This window comes from Ceratotherium simum, chromosome 12 (genome assembly GCF_057802395.1).
Source record: "Ceratotherium simum simum isolate JZ-2026a chromosome 12, ASM5780239v1, whole genome shotgun sequence".
NCBI classification, from domain to species: domain Eukaryota; kingdom Metazoa; phylum Chordata; class Mammalia; order Perissodactyla; family Rhinocerotidae; genus Ceratotherium; species Ceratotherium simum.
The window spans coordinates 64,882,959-64,902,547 of NC_141911.1; the positions used below are offsets into that span (position 1 = coordinate 64,882,959).

Below are 19,589 nucleotides of genomic sequence, written 5' to 3' on the forward strand. Positions count from 1 at the left end.
TGTTATGATTTAGATGATAAGTTTGGTCACTCAAATGGAATGAAATGGAGAATGGTCTGGGAGGAGAAGGTTGAGATGGGGGTAAAATTGGACCAATGAATATGTTGGATATGTTGGGTCTGGAATTTCCTCACCACGTCTACACAGCAGTGACACATATGCAATTAAAAATATAGGTCTAGAGCTCAAGAGGGAGGTAGGAGCTAGAAATATTGATCTGGAGGTTGTCAGCTTATGAGTGTGGCCAAACGATGGGAGCGGCTAGCTCAGCAGAGAATAACACGTAGTGTGAAAAGGAGAGGAATTGTTGGCCATGTCTGGAGTTTAAGGATGGCATTCTAGCCTCTGAGGAAAAAAACATAAGAAAGATTAGGACAGAACCAGATATCCATGAAACTATGGTCAATCTAGGTTAAGACAAGACTCAGGTATACAGACATAAAATATGAATCCGGAAACAAAGTGGGATTTCAGCAGTTAGAACCTAGATGAGAAGAAGATGATGGCAGGATCGACTTGATCCTGACCTCCAGCCCTGAAGGAAAGGAAGGTGCCAATCATTTTATAAGGAAACCATTTGGAAATCAGAGAACAAAAACAGGGTCTTAGGCCCAGCTCTAAGGTATCAGGCAAGAAGTTTGTCCTGTATTTTGAACAGTTTTTAGGGAACAGGGCCAGACATTCATTACACAGTAAGATGGATTATTCTTCCTTCTCGCAGAATCCGTGCGATGATAAACGGCACAAAGACATCTGGTCCAGAGAGAAAACTTGTGACCACTTACCAAAGTTCCTTGTAATCGGGCCACAAAAAACAGGTAAGAATAGCCAATTGTGCTGCTTGCACTCTTTTTTTTTTAATTATGAAATATATTGTCATGTGGTGTTACTGGATTAGGTTTTGCTTTGTGAAATATTGAGACACCCATGCAAGTTCATATTTGTGTCGCTCTTCATCCCTATGGATCATCTTTATGCCAGGAACCTCAAAGGGACCCTAATGCTGCCTATTAATTAGACTTAAGGACTAAACTTTTAACTCTAGATTTTAAAACTGCTCAACAGACATCATAATTTTTAACCACTTTGAGTTTATGTGTCACAGTTGTGGTATGTGATTTTTAATTTCTACTTTTTGTGACTTTGCCTAATTAAGTCCTGAATTAAGTTATAAAAAAAGTGCTTTGACTTGATTCAAACTATTTTACATGGCACATCAGTCTTAAATTTATTTTTTTTCAAAGCCACTGCCATTATTACTTTCAAATATTCTACTTGTGTGCTTTGTTTTGTTAAATAATCATTAGGCATAAATATGGTTTGGACTTATTTTCTCTACACCTGAGGTTCATCAGACATTTTTTCCTTTGGTATTTGTTCGTGTGCTGAAGCACTAGTGTATAAGAATGTAGTAAAAGAGAGTGAAAGTATTTCACCAATGAGATGACACTTTCAATTAGAATATTTTATACTTTCTTGAGTATGTGACAGTTTTATACACTTTACTCATGTCCCAATTAATTAAAGTTTTTATTGAGTTGCTGTGTTTTGAATTCACTACTTTGACTAGAAGCATTTTCATCAGTGAGTGCACAAACCATAACACAGAACAAACAGTCACAATAAATAAGCCTGGCTGAGATGAAGACATTCGTAACACCAGCAAGTAGATCATTTTAAAGGTTGTGGGCAAAATTTCCAGACTATTAGATATTGGTTGTTGAAATCTTTTATTCCTCCAGGAATATAAATTATATTACAACAGTAAGTTACACATGTGCAGAGAGGGGTGAAAAAAGCATGTATTTCCAGATACATCACTTTCGTTGTTGTTGTTGTTTAAAATGTGCAGTAATTTGCTACCAACTCCCTTACAGCAGTGCTAACTCTGGAATGACTACTAAAGAAACAAAACACTCCTGTGTTGTAAAATTATGTTACAAATTTAATTTAAAGACATATCTTCTATCATGTGTCATTGAATGTTATTACTTCTTAGTTCTGCTAGAAAATTACAGATTAGTAAGTATAAATCTGTTTTTCCTCCTTGTTGTTTGTATTTAGAAAGACAATAACTTATACCTTTATATTTTAATATTTGACCTACCAGTATGGCAATAATAAAGCTTTTAGCTGGTTTTGGTTTTCCCAAGACAAACAAACAAGTTAAAACAAAGAAATTGGATGATGATAATATTTTATATGCTATAAAAATGCTATTTTAATGTGAAAATGGCTGTGATAATTCTTAAAATCCATTCAACCCTAGAAGTCTGGAAGCTTCTTTTGTTCTCCTTATTGCTTCAGGTGGCAAAACTCTCGCTGTTGTCAGAGGCTGTAAATTCCCTGGAGGGTGGGCACAGATAAATGCTAAGTATCTGGCCTTCAATGCAAAGTTGTCTTTAAACAACTTAAACATGGCCCATGCATCTCTTTCAATAAACATGAAATATGAAAGTGGTTTTCAAACCCCTATTTGCTCAGTTGTTGCGAGGTGAGAATGGAAGGATGAGATAACCCACTTCTCCAATGCAGACTCCTGGAGGGAATTCCCATCAGCTGAAAATCGGGGAGAGGACGGGGAGAGGCCTGGGTTTATGGTGCTCACAGTTTTAATCCTAGTCCTTCTAGAATCCTTTGGACAGACAGTCGTCCTTCATGACTCCAGGTCAAATTTTGATATTACCAGGGTAGGAGAGGATTTCTAAAAGGGTTAAATTTAGCACAATAATTCTAAAAGCATAATTCATTGGCCTTAAATCTTCCAGAAGCTCAGTGTCCTCATTTTCAATAGGAGTTTCTCATGATTTTACTGGCTTACCCTTGTAAACTTACTTTGGCAAAACTAAAAAGAAGTTGATTTTATATAAAATACAATAAAGTTTCTTTTAGAGTATCACAAGGTATGAGACCTGTTCCACCTCCTCCATGAAAATATTTATATCAAAGACATTGGATAGGGCCGGCCCCGTGGCTTGGTGGTTAAGTGAGCGCGCTCCACTGCTGGCGACCCGGGTTCGGATCCCGGACTCGCACCGACGTGCTGCTTCTCTGGCCATGCTGAGGCCGCGTCCCACATACAGCAACTAGAAGGATGTGCAGCTATGACACACAACTATCTACTGGGGCTTTGGGGGGAAAAAATAAATAAATAAAATCTTTAAAAAAAAAAAAAGACATTGGATAAAAACGAGTGTCAAGGATAGAAGAAAACACAGGTGATAATAAAAAATATATACATTTTGGGGCCAGCCCCGTGGCTTAGTGGTTAAGTGCACACGCTCCGCTACTGGCGGCCCAGGTTCGGATCCTGGGCGTGCACCGACGCACCGCTTCTCCGGCCATGCTGAGGCCGCGTCCCACATACAGCAACTAGAAGGATGTGCAACTATGACATACAACTATCTATTGGGGCTTTGGGGAGGAAAAAAGGGGGAAAAAAAGGAGGAGGATTGGCAATAGATGTTAGCTCAGGGCTGGTCTTCCTCAGCAAAAAGAGGAGAATTGGCATGGACGTTAGCTCAGGGCTGATCTTCCTCACACACAAAAAATATATATATATATACATTTGGAAGTGGTGGACCCAGATTTTATGGCTGATTATAAGAATATCAAGCCACATGTCTACTGTCCCTAGTTGAAAGTGCTTTCTCCTCCCTTCCTGTCAGTTGCCTCCTGATGTCCCTCCTGCTCCTGAAGGCATGAAGGTGTATAGCTCAGAACATAGAGGGTTTGGCTTTCTGAAGCCCAGGGAGATCTGGGTACAATTCTGTGACCATCGGGGTGATTAAACATTTGTACGTGTTACTGAGTGAGGTTATGAAGTATTTATTTTATGATATTCAGCAATAATTCAAAAATATTCCTTTATTTGTGCCCTGGATCAATCTATTCTCAACATCTCAGGGATATGAAACTACCAATATTCTCAACTCTCTTGTGTGTCTCAAAAATCTCTCTCTCTGTCTCATTTTCTCTCTCTCTTTCACACGCACACACACACACACACACACACACACGCTTCATTCTCATCGTCAGTTAAACATTTTCATGTGGGGCCCACTCTAAAAAGGATGTAGAAAGAACCCAGCTGGATTCCCTGCCCCCTTCCAGCTATTACTCTATACTACTCAATCTTTAGTTTATTTCTTCTCCCTGGAATATTTTTGTTCCTCCTCTCACATTCTCTCCTTTTTGAACTCCTATTATTTTCAGAAGCAGATCAGTTCTTCAAGACTGCTATCGCCCCTCATAACTTTCATGTCGGTATTTTTCAGTGTGTTTAAGATAGTTCTTCTGCCTGGTCCTTTGGGATTCTAATTCAGTTCTTAACTAGTTCTAACTCCTTCAATTTTTTTATTGAGTTTATATGATTTGATTCCATATTTTTAAATTCTTTTTAAATTAGTACTTAAATCTCCTTAAGAGCATTTATTAATTTTTGCCCTCCCATTTCACTAGGAGCCTCCCATACTGGATGTCTTAACATTTCTTCCATCTAAGATGGTTGGTCCTCTTAGATCTGTTGTTATTTTCCTTTAACGACTCAGATCTCTACTCAATCTTGGTGGTCATGTAAAGCTGTGAGGATCTAAATAGGTGGCAATCTCATTAATACTTAAAGCACAGTAGCCTTTGCTCCTATGAGCTTAAGACATATTAGAACAAAATGCAAATTCTTTGATGATCTTCTCTGTTTCCAGATCCCCAGCTGCAATGATTATTGTTCTGCCAGGCCACCAGTGTAGGGCCAGGAAATCTCCAGCTCTCCTAGGGCCGGGAAATCCAACAAATTCTCCTAAATCCAACGTGTTACAAAAGGAATAATCTTTTCCAGAAGGGAAGCTTTGAATTATGACAGCTGTGAAGACCTAGTCACTTCATGATCCTTTCTGCCATGGCCCTCAGTCCTTGGCCCAACTCAAATGGAAAGAGTGTTCAGAGATTACATCTGAGCCTTCTGTGATGTGTAGACTCAGTGGGTTCTGTTAGCTAGATGTTCAGCCTAATGCCTCAGTCATCAGACTTGATCGCCCCACCTTGCCAGGGTAGAACATTCAAGTGGCCATCCTTTCAGCATCCTGCCCTCTTCTTTCAACCTTACTGGGAGTACTTATGTTTTTGTTTGTTTGTTTGTTTATTGTAGTAACATTGGTTTATAAGATTGTATAAATTTCAGGTGTACATCATTATACTTCTATTTCTGCATGGATTACATCATGTTCTCATGTTCACCACCCGAGTACTAATTACAGTCAGTCACCACACACATGTGCCTAATTATTCCTTTCACCCTCCTCCCTCACCCCTTCCCCTCTGATAACCACCAGTCCAATCTCTGTCTCTTATGTGTTTGTTTGTTGTTGTTATTATCTACTACTTAATGAGGGAGATCATATGGTATTTGACCTTCTCCCTCTGACTTATTTCACTTTGCATAATACCCTCAATGTCCATCCATGTTGTCACAAATGGCTGGATTTCATTGTTCCTTATGGCTGAGTAGTATTCCATTGTGTATATATACCACATCTTCTTTATCCATTTGTCCCTTGATGGACACTTAGGTTGTTTCCAAGTCTTGGTGATTGTGAATAACGCTGCAATGAACAGGGGTGCATGTATCTTTATGCATTGGTGTTTTCACGTTCTTTGGATAAATACCCAGCAGTGGAATAGCTGGATCATATGGTAGTTCTATCCCTGATTTTTTGAGGAATCTCCATACTGTTTTCCATAATGGCTGCACCAGTTTGCACTCCCACCAGCAGTGTATGAGAGTTCCCTTCTCTCGACATCCTCTCCAACACTTGTTTCCTGTCATGTTAATTATAACCATTCTGATGGGCATGAGGTGATATCTCATTGTAGTTTTGATTTGCATTTCCTTGATAGTTAATGATGTTGAACATCTTTTCATGTGTCTGTTGGCCATCTGTATATCTTCTTTGGAGAAATGTCTGTTCAGGTCTTTTGCCCAGGAATACTTATGTTTTTAAGGTATAACCTTAAAATATGCTTCCTCCTGGAAGCTTTCACTGACTTCCCAAGACTAAATCGCCCATTTTCTCATGTATTGGAAAAGCACTCTGGTCCTCTCATTATGTAACCTGTCTCCCTATGTCAATTACCTGTTTACTTGACCCAAGGCCACACATACACTTTAAGTTTATTGAGACCAGCAAACGTGTTTTTCTTATCTAGAGTTATCACCAATCATTACTACAAAGACTTTCATAGAGTAGCACCAGTCAACATCTGTTGAATAGTTTGATTTAATTTAATTGATCTGAATGTAAATATTAATTGAGGACCCACCAGGTTCAGCTATTGCGTGAAATTCCCTTGATGCTTTAACCACTCACCTGACTCCAGCAAGGAAATTGAACCACCAAATTTCTGAAGTTCTCCCCTTGCCGTAACTTACATCTGCCTTACTTTGGCTGTGTATTACTCTTAAATCAGGTGTTTGCGTAAATAGAATAGTAAAGTCTAATAAAAGAACACTTAGGTTGTTGCCACCTGAAATGCACCTAATAGATTTTAAGGAAATTATTATGACACTTGAAAGAATTGGTCTTTTGAATATTATTTTTTGAGCAAAAATTTTGCTAAAATAATAGTTGTTTCTTCTTTTATTGCCATATAACCTTTTGCTTCCTTTTTTGTAATAGGAACAACTGCACTTTATCTATTTCTTCTTATGCACCCTTCCATCATCAGCAATCTCCCCAGCCCCAAAACATTTGAAGAAGTTCAATTCTTTAATGGGAACAACTATCACAAGGGAATTGACTGGTAAGAAAAATAACAAACAATAAAGTCCATTGTTAACATATGCTCAATCACAGCAGAGCAATTATAGATGTATGCATGGCACCTGCATAATTACAGAATAAATTTGTTACACTCAATTCTACCACAGTGAATTAGAAATTAATTTATAATGAGGATATGTTTAATCATTGTTGCCTATAATTTGATTTGGACAGTGCAATAATGATAATATTTTTCTGGTAAATTAATATGATTGAATAAAGAGGATTATGGAATATTTTTCATCAGAATTATTCATAAGGATATTTAAAATTCTCCTTAAGCATATTATTATTTTACTGTGCCTAGAATTTTTTTAAACTAAATACATAATTTGTCTTCACAATGATGCTTGAGGAAACAAATAAACCAGTGGGTTGTTTTATTTTACACTCTGTGACATGTATCTTCATTAACCACATAGACTGTAAATGGCGTATTATAATATAAGCTATTTGTCATGCAAATAATAGCAGAGCATTTCCAAAACCATATTAATGCTAGCGACACACGTGCATAAAAGGAATATTACTTTGCATTTGATAAATTGTGAAAAATTTAAAAATCACAATATTTTCCCTAAACTGAAATAGAATAAACCTGATACTAGAACTCATCTTCACTCTGGGGCTTTTTTCTAGCTCTATCCCAATTTTCTAAGAAAATATGACCCTGATTTCCAATTCCCAGGTATATAAGGCAAATCTCCCCTGAGGAATATTCCCCTCAATGCATCCCTCTGTAGCAGGTAACTTTATGTCAGCATCACACATGAACCTGTCCTCAGGAAAAGGCCCATTCTTTTTAGATGTAGCTAGGATTAGAGTGGGGCAGGGGTGATACCAGTGAGCAGATTTGGCTTCCCATTGTGAGTAGAGATGCGTTCACTCTGCACCTAAGATATCCCTGGTCTACCTTACTTTACAAAGACTAAACGAATTTTGGAATTGCATGCAGGTTACTAAAAGCAGAGCAGCAGTGTCCTCTTCTCTGTGAGCTCGAACAGAACACAGATTGTTAAGCAGGAATGTAGATGAGACTTCTTACCACTTCACATTTGGGAAACATAATAACAAATGTCAAAGAGGAAAATAAGTGTCTTATAGGAATTCTTAATTGCTCGCATTATTTATTTCTAGAACATTTGAGGGTTAGACAAGTGGTGAGGTGTAAGGAGGGTTACGCACATAATTAAAGCCTTGCGCTGAATTAACCTCCGAACATATTGATTGCATAATCTACACACAGAGGAACGTTCTGACAGCATATGGAGGAGTGAACCTACCGAGGCTCCACAGGATCAACTGGCAGGAAATATCCCTTAATTACTCTAGATAGACTATAATGTGTTCGCGTTGCTACACACGCTACAAATTATGCAGAAGTTAAAAGAGAGGAGAGCAGCGACGCCCTAAGCTGTTAAGTATTTTATAGCTGTTCTGACTTATGCATCTTCCTCTCTTGTGCATTTTAATCTCCATTTAAGAATTTTGCATTCAAGTTTGCAAACATAAATTTACTATTTTAAAATATTTACTAGGCAATATGGTGTAATTTGCTGTTTGCTAAGGGTAAATTTAGTTTTTCTGGATTTGGCTTTTGATAGCACAGAACATCAACCCAAACCTAAAGGAGTTTCCTTCCGTTCCTTAACAACCCACTTATTTCATCTCACTCCTTCCCCTGCCCTAACTAGTTCATTAGAAATAATGGTTTGGGTTGTTTTCACATTCAAAGGATATGGAATAGCTAGTTTTTTGACTATTATAACATTAATAATTATAAATTGATATAAGTGAATGTAAAAATGGTCAAATTATTTCGTATGCATAGTATGGCAGGGAAAAAATTTCATTCTCAGGTTAATGAATTGTTTTCTCCACCTTCAGGTATATGGACTTTTTCCCTACTCCATCCAATGTTACGAGTGACTTCCTGTTTGAAAAGAGTGCCAATTACTTCCATTCGGAAGAAGCTCCCAAGAGAGCTGCATCTCTGGTCCCCAAAGCCAAGATCATCACCATCCTCATCAACCCCTCAGACAGGGCATACTCCTGGTACCAGGTATGAAGCAGTGAAAAATACTATTAAAGCGTTTTCTCATAGCTTGAATGTAAGCAATGATGAATACCAAAATAAAATCCTAATGTATTGACTAATCAAATGTTAAAAGAACTAAGCCAAGAAATAAAAAAATAAAAAGAAATTATGAAAAATAAGAGCTGAATATTTAATTCATATCAAGTTGGGCAAAACATTTCAAGCATAAAATAATAGGAAAAATCACACATCAAAGGATTACTAGATTGACTAAACCAAATAAACATGTAAAGCGCTGGTCTGTCACAATTAACAAAATTAAAATTTAATTTCTAAGTAGAGCATCTTTAGCAAACACATGGTAAGTGACTTAGTGTCCTCAATTTGTAAAACAGTTCCTGCAAATTGGTAAATAAATAAATAAATATATCAGTAGGAAAATGACCAAATAAACAAAAGGCATAGATAGACAATTCACACGCACACGCACACACACACACACGCAATTACTCAACAGTTTACGTGAAAAATGATCCACCCAATTAGGGATCAACAAAATACAAATCAAAATGATACTCTTTTTGAATATCATCTTGACAAACATGGTAATGTTTATTCTGTCTGTTGGCCAGGGTGTGATGTTAAAGGGACTCAGACATTCCAATAGAAGGATATGCAGAGAGATTCTTTCTAAAAATTAATTTGGTGATAGTCATTGAAAGGTTTTCAAAGGCCGTTTTGTGCTGTGGTTCCTCTTCTGGAATTGATCATAAAGAAAACATCAAAGGGTTGGACAAATATTTATCCCTTTATTTATACATCAAAGTACTATCTATAAAAATAATAACAACAAAAGGAAAAATAAATGGCCAATAATATAGATTTGTGTCAAACTGAAATGAAATATTCTGCAGCTACATTTAATGATGGTTTTAATCAATAGAATGATAATTAAAACATTGTGGTCATTCTAATGTGTGGATAGATATTAATCAAATGGCCATAAACATATATAATTAGAAATTTTGAATGCTCTTTGAGGAAGTATGTAAGGTGCTATGAGAGCGTTATTTCTAGAGAAATAAACTTGAGACTTAAAACTGAAGGATGAGTAGGGATTAACTGGGTAGGGGTAGACGGAGAGTGGGGGAGAGGGGAAAGTGTGTGTAGTCCACTGGTGCAGAGAACCACAGCACATTTAAAGAACTAAGAAAATTTCCATGTGACTAGAGGGCAAAACCCAAGGTGGAGACTTGTGAGAAGTCAAGTGGGAGAACCATGTGGCTGCCATTCTTTGAGCAAGTGAAAGCCTTTGAGAAACGTAAAGCCAGTGTGTGACTACCAGAATTCCTTTTAGAAAACATTATACTGTCTGCTATTTGAAGAATGAATTGGAGTGGAACAAGTGACTACATGTGTTCAGAGAAATCAAATAGAGGCTGCCGCAGTCGTCCTGCTGAAAACTAGAGGTAGCACAAAGACGCTAAGTAGAAACTGAGTGAAGTATGAAGTATTGAGAGATGTTTGGGGACTAAAATCAACAGAATCTGGTGAGAAAACTGTGTCAAGGGTGAATCAAATTTCCAATCTGGGCAAATGGATGATGGCCATATATTCCCATGAAGAAAGAAGCACGGAAGAAGGATACAGGAGTTGTGTGGCGGGGGGGAGAGGCTAACGATGAGATGCAGATGGCGATCATGAGGTGTGGAATCACTGCCATGCAGAAAGGAACAGTAGTTAGCTGGCACTCTGGGGAGACTCTGAGCTGGAGACAGAAATTTGTGAATCAGAAGCAAAAAGCCACAAAAATGGTGAAATTGCCTAGAGAGAGAGGTTAGAGAAGAAAAGTACAGAGTAGAATGAGGAAGCCAGACAGACAAGGGAATACAGCGGAAGGAGTAGAAGCAAAAATCCAGGAGTATAGTGACAGTGAATACAAGGTAATAGAGTACTGTCACACGGAGGAGGTGACAACAGTGTCAAACAGCTGCTAAGAAAGTAAACAATTAGGCAAAATGAGGCCTGAATTATTTTTACTGAGGTGAAAGATACGGAAGAAGTGGAGCCCTTAGCAAGAGAGCGAAAAGAGCAAAACCAGATAGACTGGGTCTTGGAATGATTAAGTGGGGATGAAGAAATGTAGGCAGCACTTGGAAAAGACTCGAGAAATGTGATCACACAGGGGAAACACATGACACATGCTTATTACATAGAAGTTGAAGTGGGCTCAAGGAAAATGTGTTCTATGGCGGTGGTGGTTTGAATTATGATAAGTTTCCAAAGAAAGAGCTACATCAAAGGAGAGGAAATGGAGAATCAGTCCTGTGAGGATCCTGAGAGGCAGGAAGGAGGGATGGCTACAGGAAATGGCTTAGATGGGAGGGAAGTGCTCCAGTTCCCGAGTTCTTCCCGGTTCTGGTGCTGGGACCATTCTGGCAGTCTGGTGGAATCTGTGGGCCCCATTTCAGAAATATATTTTAAAAGCATAAAACTAAATACATAGAATTACCAAGGAAGCGACTATATTGAAATATAATTATCAAAATACTTTTGAATCAGTAACAAATATTTATTTATTAAATTATTAAATGGCAAAATCTAATGGTGGGTCTAATATTGTAATTTGTCGTGATAAACATAAACATTTGATATATCTGAAACACCTGTAATGTGATGTAAAAATAACTGATTCTTATTGGTGGTAAAATCACAGTACAATAAATGCTAAATTTCATGTAGAGGATACTGAAAATAAAGAGGCCCATTTTTGCAGATCCAAGTTTATAGACCCTCTAAATTCAATCTATTAAGAACCCGCACATTGAAACTTAAGGCAGAGAAGAGGGGACAAATTTACATGCTGGTAAATTTGAAGGTCTAGGATAGAGAAATGCAAGTGACTGTGATGGTCTCTTCTTCCTTTGAGAACTCGAGAAGGAGTTAATGTGATGAAAAAAGGGAGATAATTTGGGAGGCACTGTTTGAGGAGATAAGAGGCGGTGTGAACTCTTCATAGAGGGGTAAGATAAAGTTGACCAGAGAAATGTAAAATTGCATACAGCAATGAAGCTCTAACTGGAGTTGGTCGTCTTGAATTTACCATGGTAGTAATAATGTATATGTACTAAAATCCCAATGATATGAGGCATTTGTGGATGTATATGTTTAATGCATATAGAAAATTAATGCCAAAATAAAGAAGATTGAAAGGGAATTTTTTAAGAGTGTAGTAAGATAACAAATAATTTTAGTTTTTTCTTTGTTCTTTCTCTTGACTTTTCAAAGTTTCTTTAATAAACATATATTACTGAGAACAAATAATGACAGACAGAAAAATATGACACTGCAAAGTGGGATTGCAAGTGGTTGGGGATCCAAGTGGGACACTTGGATTGGGAGCAAGATTCAGAAATTATTATTATAATACGTGAGTCAGAGTCTCTCTCAAGATATAAAAATATGCCTTTCTCACTTTATGAAAATTCATATTGCAAAGCAAGATAAACTTACATTTTAAAACTATGCCAAAAGCATTGAGACGGTAAGCCTTAATTTAAAATTTTGAATGCAAATACTTGGGGCAAAACATTGCACATTTTCCTAGCAGAAAGCCTGGTCACTACTCAGAGCAGACTGATATGAAGCTTTTTTTTCACACAGATTAAACCGTCTAAATAGTTTAAATCATTTAAAGAGAATCTATGCCTGCTTGTTCAAGTAAATTCTTTGAACATACACCTTTGAAAGGAATTCTTTTTTCTGATAATGCTGTTTATTGCTGTACTGCTAAAGGTAGGGTCCCCAAACTGCTCCACATTTCAAAATAATGCAGCCTGTTACTTAGCTGGTCCTGTCTATTCGGTAAATACCATAAATCCAAAGCCCAGCAGGTGTAATTCAGAAACTCCTACAATGTCACCTGCCACTGTAATTTCTACCCCATATTTTTATAATGGCCTCACAGAAGAGATATAGTGCTATTTTTTTTTTCCTAAAATATGTCCCTTTGTGACTTCTGGTCATATTTTTAATGCTAATCTTAGTTGCAGAAATATAAAGAGAAGTTGGTCCTAATCTGGTGTAAGTCAATATAGAGAAGATCAAGTTCCACATTATCACAGCTTAAAGTAGAAATTTTAGCATTAATGTATTAATATGCAATAGTATGTTTATATTTATTCAAGTTATATAGTTTCTACACATTATATCAATTAGATGTATTGTGTAGTCTCGATGTACTCAGCATAATACATATACATATAAGAATGTCAGTAAATATACAAGGAGAGGGCTTCAAAAGTTTTTATTAGTTCCACCAATCTACCACTCACTAGTTACTCTTTAACCACTCACCACTTCCTAATTATCTTTAATTTTTAGTCATTTTTATTTCTAACTCGCATATTAGGTCTGCTATTGCACAATTGTATTTGGCCTTGATATCCTTCCATCCTTGTCTTGCAATAAATTTTCTCTATCTTCACTTTTAGATATCTCACAAAATCAATTCATCCATCCCACACACCTCATCCACCTTCACTCAAACTTACTTTAGAGATAAAGTCCTCTTAGTTTCCACGCTTATTTTTTTTTGCTTATCAAAATCTGTCTCATTAAATTTTGGCTCAAAAGCTTCAACCATTGAAAAAGATCCCTTCATCTTTCATTCAGTATTAATCACTTATTGGTCTGGCTATCACAGCAAATAGCTGATACCTCTAGTCAAAGACAGGACTTTATTACAATCTGTTAATCTATTGTCTCTCGTCCAAGATTTTGATCTCTTTGAAGATGGCAATTATATCTTACTCACATCTCTTTATCTCCAGAGTCTATTGCAGTTCTTTGTCTGGTGAGGAGCGTATTGAATGCTCATGAAATCGTATTGACTGTTAACTTGATCTCTCATTGTGTTGGGCTGTTGTGCGTGAGCAGTGATGGTTTGATGAGAGGATGTGGTGCTGAAAAGAGGCAGGGAAGCAGTATTGGGGAATCAGCAGGGTTAGGTGGAAACCCTGGGGAGAGCAAAAGGAAAGGACCCTGGGCAGCATCAACAGGAATATGACACCTAAACAAGCATTGGGAATAGACATCTGCTCTCTCTGTACCCACAGCACCTGCCACACGGGGATACTGGGGAAATGTCAGAACCCTCGAGGGCGGCTGTAATAAAACAATGAGCACAGTAGTGTGTGAGCCCACTCTTGCCAATTGAAATCTCTTTTCATCAGGCTTGATTTGTCTGGTCCCTGGTATCTTTTCATTTCTGATCAGACTCATGAAGAAAATCCTTGTTCTCTGTTTCTTGCCTTGCAGCTAAACATTCCAGACGTGAGGAAAACCACAGGCCTGTCTGCATACTACTTGATGTATATGGAAGGCTTGTACTTTAAATAAGCAATATGCCAATGCCTAGGTTTCAATACATGCACTTTTTACCTTTTCATTCTAAAATCAATTAGTCATTTTTCATTACTTTTTGGAAATAAAAGACACACACATACACACACATCACACACATGCACACATACTTGTGCAGGCATAAAGAAAATTAATTTTACAATTGATTTCCTGTTAAAGCACCAACGATCACATGAAGATCCAGCTGCCCTGAGGTTTAATTTCTATGAAGTTATTACAACAGGACATTGGGCCCCATCTGACCTAAAGACTTTGCAGAGGAGATGCCTAGTACCTGGATGGTATGCGGTCCACATAGAAAGATGGCTAACGTACTTTGCTACTTCTCAGGTAATGTCCTGAAATTAATTTCTTCTGTTTATTTTATCATGATTGTGTTGCACTCACAAACAGAGAATATGAATTAATATTGCCACAGATAGGGATTTATAATCAGACATGAACATACCTAAGAAAGAAATGTGGACTTTTATGTTTTTAATGTCAAAAGTAGTATTAAAATTTTGTTAAGTGGCTGTGAAACACATTCTTGGAATCTTCTTTTGGATAGTAGCTGGTGTCAAAGTCCTAAGTCCTCACACAAGAGACATCACTTGATTCATAGGCAGTAACTTTCAACTGCTAACAGAGCAGCCAGTTAGACAATACCTTTATGGAACACCGTGTGGGGATACTCATGTGTAGTCTGTCCTGTGGGACTCTTGTAGAGAAAGAAGGAGGTCATGCCTTAGACTGTCAAAATGGGAAGTGCTATATCAGCTCCAGGGACGTGGGATAGAACAAGAAATAAGGATTTGAGGGAAGTGTCCATATCGTTTATATTCTGCATCCCAGATCAGGTTACAGCTAGAAGCTGAGTTCTCTGTCATAGTTTGTAAGGAGAATAGATGGGTAATTTTCATCTGTGTGCCCACTATTTCCAAGCCCTTGGCTCCAATATTATTAGTTCATTGGATTTCGTAGGCTGGATAATTATCTGATTGCACGACAGATGGAAAATCATGTTTCTACTGAACAACTAAATCGAGAGTGTCTATGTTTATTTCTGATTTACAATCATGTTAGTTAAGGGTTATAAATGATGCTTATGGCAAACTTTAATTGTTTATTTGGAAGGACACGAGAATAGTAAACATTAAAATGTATTCTAAGTAGGGCATATTTTCTTCCTTTTCACACTGACCTAATTGATTAATGTCATACTAGGTCAAGGAAGGCAGCTCAATCTATTTAATTTAGTTTTGTTCTTCACATAGTGACTATTTTTGACTTTACAGTTGCTAATTATTGATGGACAGCAGCTGAGATCTGACCCAGCTACTGTGATGGATGAAGTCCAGAAGTTTCTGGGAGTTACACCTCATTATAATTACTCTGAAGCACTAACGTGAGTCTATTCTCATGCTTGATTTCACTTCCATTATTTGCCATCATAAATTATCAGTGGTAGGTGTGTATATAGCATCATTAATACTAGCTATGAATTTATACATCGTTATGCTACTCAAAAGCAGTCAAAGGAATATTCTCATTATTCATGTTGTGTCTCCCTTTTGAAGACCGCGAATACTTTATCTTATAATCTTATAGACATTTTATATGTCACAAATTCCTCATTTTATGAGATTTTTCCCAATATAAGTTTGGTTAAGTAATCTTTTTACATGCCTACTCTGTGCAGAAAGTGTCCTAGAAATTGAAGTTACAAAGGTGAAAATAATGCAGTCTTTCCCTCCAAGTAATTTACAGGTTAGAAAAGAAATGCTGACGCCGTTGTTGCTCTGTGAAGGTGAGCAGTACTTCAGGCAGAATTGGGAAAGGGATACATTCAGGTTTCACTCCGTATTTATTAGATTATGTATAACCAAATACAATCACGTATAATGTTCCAGTTATCTATTGTTGCGTGACAGACCATCCCAAACTCACCGGCATATAACCGCGGTCATTTTATTATGTCCATGGAGTCTGTGGGCTGGGAATTCAGACATGACACAGCCGGATAGCTTGTCTCTGCTCATAATACCTGGGGCCACAGCTGGGAAGACGTGAATATCTGGGTACAACTCGAATGGCTGGGGACGAGAGTTATCCGGAGGCTTCTTCACTTCCTCACTGACATCTCTGGCTCTTGGACTGGGATGGCTCAAAGGCTGAGCTCAATGGGCCGAGACCTCTCCTTGTGGCTTTCTCACAGTGCAGTGGCTGTCTTCTGAGAGGGAGTGATGTGTCAAGGGAGCATGGTCCGAGAGAGCCCTGGCCTTCTCTGACCTAGCCTTGCAAGTCACACACCGTCACTTACTCCGCATCCTACTGATTACAACCAAGTCATGAAATCCAGTCCAAATCCAAGGGAAGGGAAGTGAGCCTCCCTCTCTTGATGGGGAGGGGCAAGGGCATTCTGCAGAAAAGAGTGCGGGCGGGGAGATATTGTTGCAGTCATCTTGGTAAAATAAAACCATATACTTGGTAATTAAAAAATGGAAAAAAATGTAAAGAAGCAAAATAACAAAAAAACAAAAGCAAAACCTCCAAGCAGCCAAAACATGTTTTAAAAGGGCATGTCCTTGACTCCCTCACAAGGCCTGATATAAAACCTATTACATTTTAGAGAAAATTCTAACAAGCCTGATTATATAACTTTCCAGTTTGTAGCAGATTAGAATCAGCAATTAGACAATTAGAGAGGGTAATGGAGGGACAGGAAAAGCAGTAATAAGATTGGGTTGTTCCTTATCCACTAAAACAACCCTAATGAAGTTTTTCCCTACACATGGAAATAACAACACAAGGCATGCCCCTGCTGATGAGGTCCCCTGCCTCGCTGCAGAAGTTCAGGGAATGGTTCTATCCTGTTTACTACAAATAGTTGCTTATGGTTCAATAAACCTGTAAAATCATACATTTAAAGAAGGGATTACAAACAAGTACAGAATATATGGTTTTTAATATATCTCACATCACAAAAATTCATAACTATAGTGATGTTCAGCATAATAAAAGAACTTGTACGGCAGCCAATTCATGTCCTCGAAGTTGTCTAACAGTTATTTGAGAAAGGCTTTGCATCTCAATTTCACAATTTCATGCCTCCTAAAATGAAACTATAAAAGAGTGGATTGACATCTTAGAAAGAATAAATGCCCTTTGTTAGACTTTGGGTATATAATGTTGTCAATGCAATAAATGGAATCAGGACAGCAGCATCATGTGTATTCGAGGTTATGACAGCCCTATCTGAAAGAATGACTTTCAGTATCCTGGATGGCTGTCCTTCCTCAGGTTGTATTCAGCTCCGCCTCCCAGCAGCTGCCGTGGAGAGCAAGGAGAGACTGCAGCCCGGCCTGAGACCTCAGCACACCTGACAGCAAAAGAGATGCTTTCAGCATGTGTATAAATATCTTGGCTTTGTTGCCAGAGCTGTATTTTACCTTAATGCAGTTAAATATTCTCATCCTGAGGCAGAAAATGCCGTTTAGGGGCACCGTTATGTCGACTTCCCCATCTCATTTTGCACAGCATGCTGAATTGTTTTTCCTCTTGGGAAATTAATGAAAACTAGAGAAAGGACTGTGATAGGCAAAGAACAGATTGAAAAGTCCAGGTTGGAAATGACTATGTCTTCCTTTTATCCATTTAACCAGTGATGTATTTAATTTTAATTGATGACTTGTACTAGGACAACCTGGACTGCAAGGATCGGGCCTATAATAACAGGTTGGGCAGGGAACTATGAAGAAAATTTCCCTCTCCCCCTAAATGAGTTCACATATGTGCAGAGGCAAATTGCAGGTGCACCGGTATTATAGGAATGGGCCCAGGGCAATGAAATATTCTGCAACTAATTAACTTTACATCCCAGTCAATTATGCGTCATCCTTCTAAAACATCTGCTGAGCAACAAAAATGCAAACCTTTTCGATGTTTTATGCATGCAGCAAGTCCCATAGCAATAAATTTAAAATTTCCCTTCTTATTTGGTTCATTCTTTCATTTTTCCTATCTTGTTAGTCGTAAACAAAAATTCTTACATATCTGACTTTAAACAAAATAATTAGGCCACACATGCTTTCTTTTGTAACTTTGTGCAGCCACGAGAGCAAAACATTAGAATTTCTTTAAGAGTATAGAGACCTGAATTATCCAATAGAATCATCTGCCTTCAACAGAAGAAATGAAGAGTTGTCTAATCTCCCACTCGCTATTTGTACAGCCCATGTCTCATGTTGTCTGGAAAAAATATATAATAAATTATATTTTTACACTTTTAATTTCCTCCTTGAGAAGTGTAAGCGTTTTGGACTGTAAAAAAATACAATATTTTACCAAACTAAAAGCTTTAATTTCTGTGTGTATTCACAGAAGTATATTTACTTTACATTCAGTCACTTTACCATTGAATGATTTCAAAGAAATCTGTTAGTATATTGACAGGAAATCATATTAATAAGTAAATAAATCTTCTAAAGGTCCTTTATATATGGGTTGTAGTTCTGATGATTGGTCCTTGATCTTTTATGGATGAATAGGTAAAATATGGAACTTAAGTTCATAATTTCAACATGAGATTGAACTAAAGATCTATATGTCTTTTTTATTACAGTAGAAATATTCAAAAATATTTAATAACATATAGTTTATTTAATCTCAGTAAGGCTCTCTCAAATCAATTCAATAAATATTTGTAGAACTGAATTAAATTAAATTGAAGCCAAGGGCATACGAAAGTGCATTTCCTTTATCCAATTGGTGAGGCTATCTCACTCAAAATTCCATATACAATTTATAATCATTACACTTTTTATAATCATTTATGTTTGATCTTTTGTAGGTTTGATCCCCAGAAGGGCTTTTGGTGTCAACTACTGGAAGGAGGAAAGACCAAATGCCTTGGAAAAAGCAAAGGCCGAAAATATCCACCCATGGATCCAGAGGTAGTATTTTCCTAATCTTTGAGATACTCTGGTAAATCTCTGTGCATGGAACTTTTTCAAAACTAGTGACAATAAATTTACTTCCTTTTTCTGCTCTTTCTTTGCTATTAATAGTTTTATATACTTAGAAGATAGACAGACTAACAGAGATAAATGATTGATAGATACCCATAGAAATTGCTGTTGGGATGTAATTCAAATGCAAATACTGAACAGTAACTCCTTTCCAAATATGTAAAGTACTTAAATAAATTGTTTGCTAAACAAGTGATTTTGGAGAAAATATATAAGCATTATTATCGTATACTGAATATTTGTATTCAGTGCCTATACCACGCATGGTACTGGGTTAAGCAATGAAGAGTAAAGAGTTCT

General features: G+C 37.3%; 1 protein-coding gene across 3 annotated transcripts in view; it reads left to right on the plus strand.

Annotated features, from left to right (window-relative positions):
- Positions 1–19,589, plus strand: part of NDST4 (N-deacetylase and N-sulfotransferase 4) — a 238,459-nt gene that overhangs the window by 194,377 nt on the left and 24,493 nt on the right. For all 3 annotated transcript variants that reach the window (XM_087437693.1, XM_087437695.1, XM_087437694.1), the window contains 6 exons: positions 722–818; positions 6,675–6,798; positions 8,706–8,880; positions 14,440–14,610; positions 15,558–15,667; positions 19,112–19,214. In XM_087437693.1, coding sequence (XP_087293819.1) covers positions 722–818; positions 6,675–6,798; positions 8,706–8,880; positions 14,440–14,610; positions 15,558–15,667; positions 19,112–19,214 — 780 coding nt within the window. The remainder of the gene's footprint in view (positions 1–721; positions 819–6,674; positions 6,799–8,705; positions 8,881–14,439; positions 14,611–15,557; positions 15,668–19,111; positions 19,215–19,589) is intronic.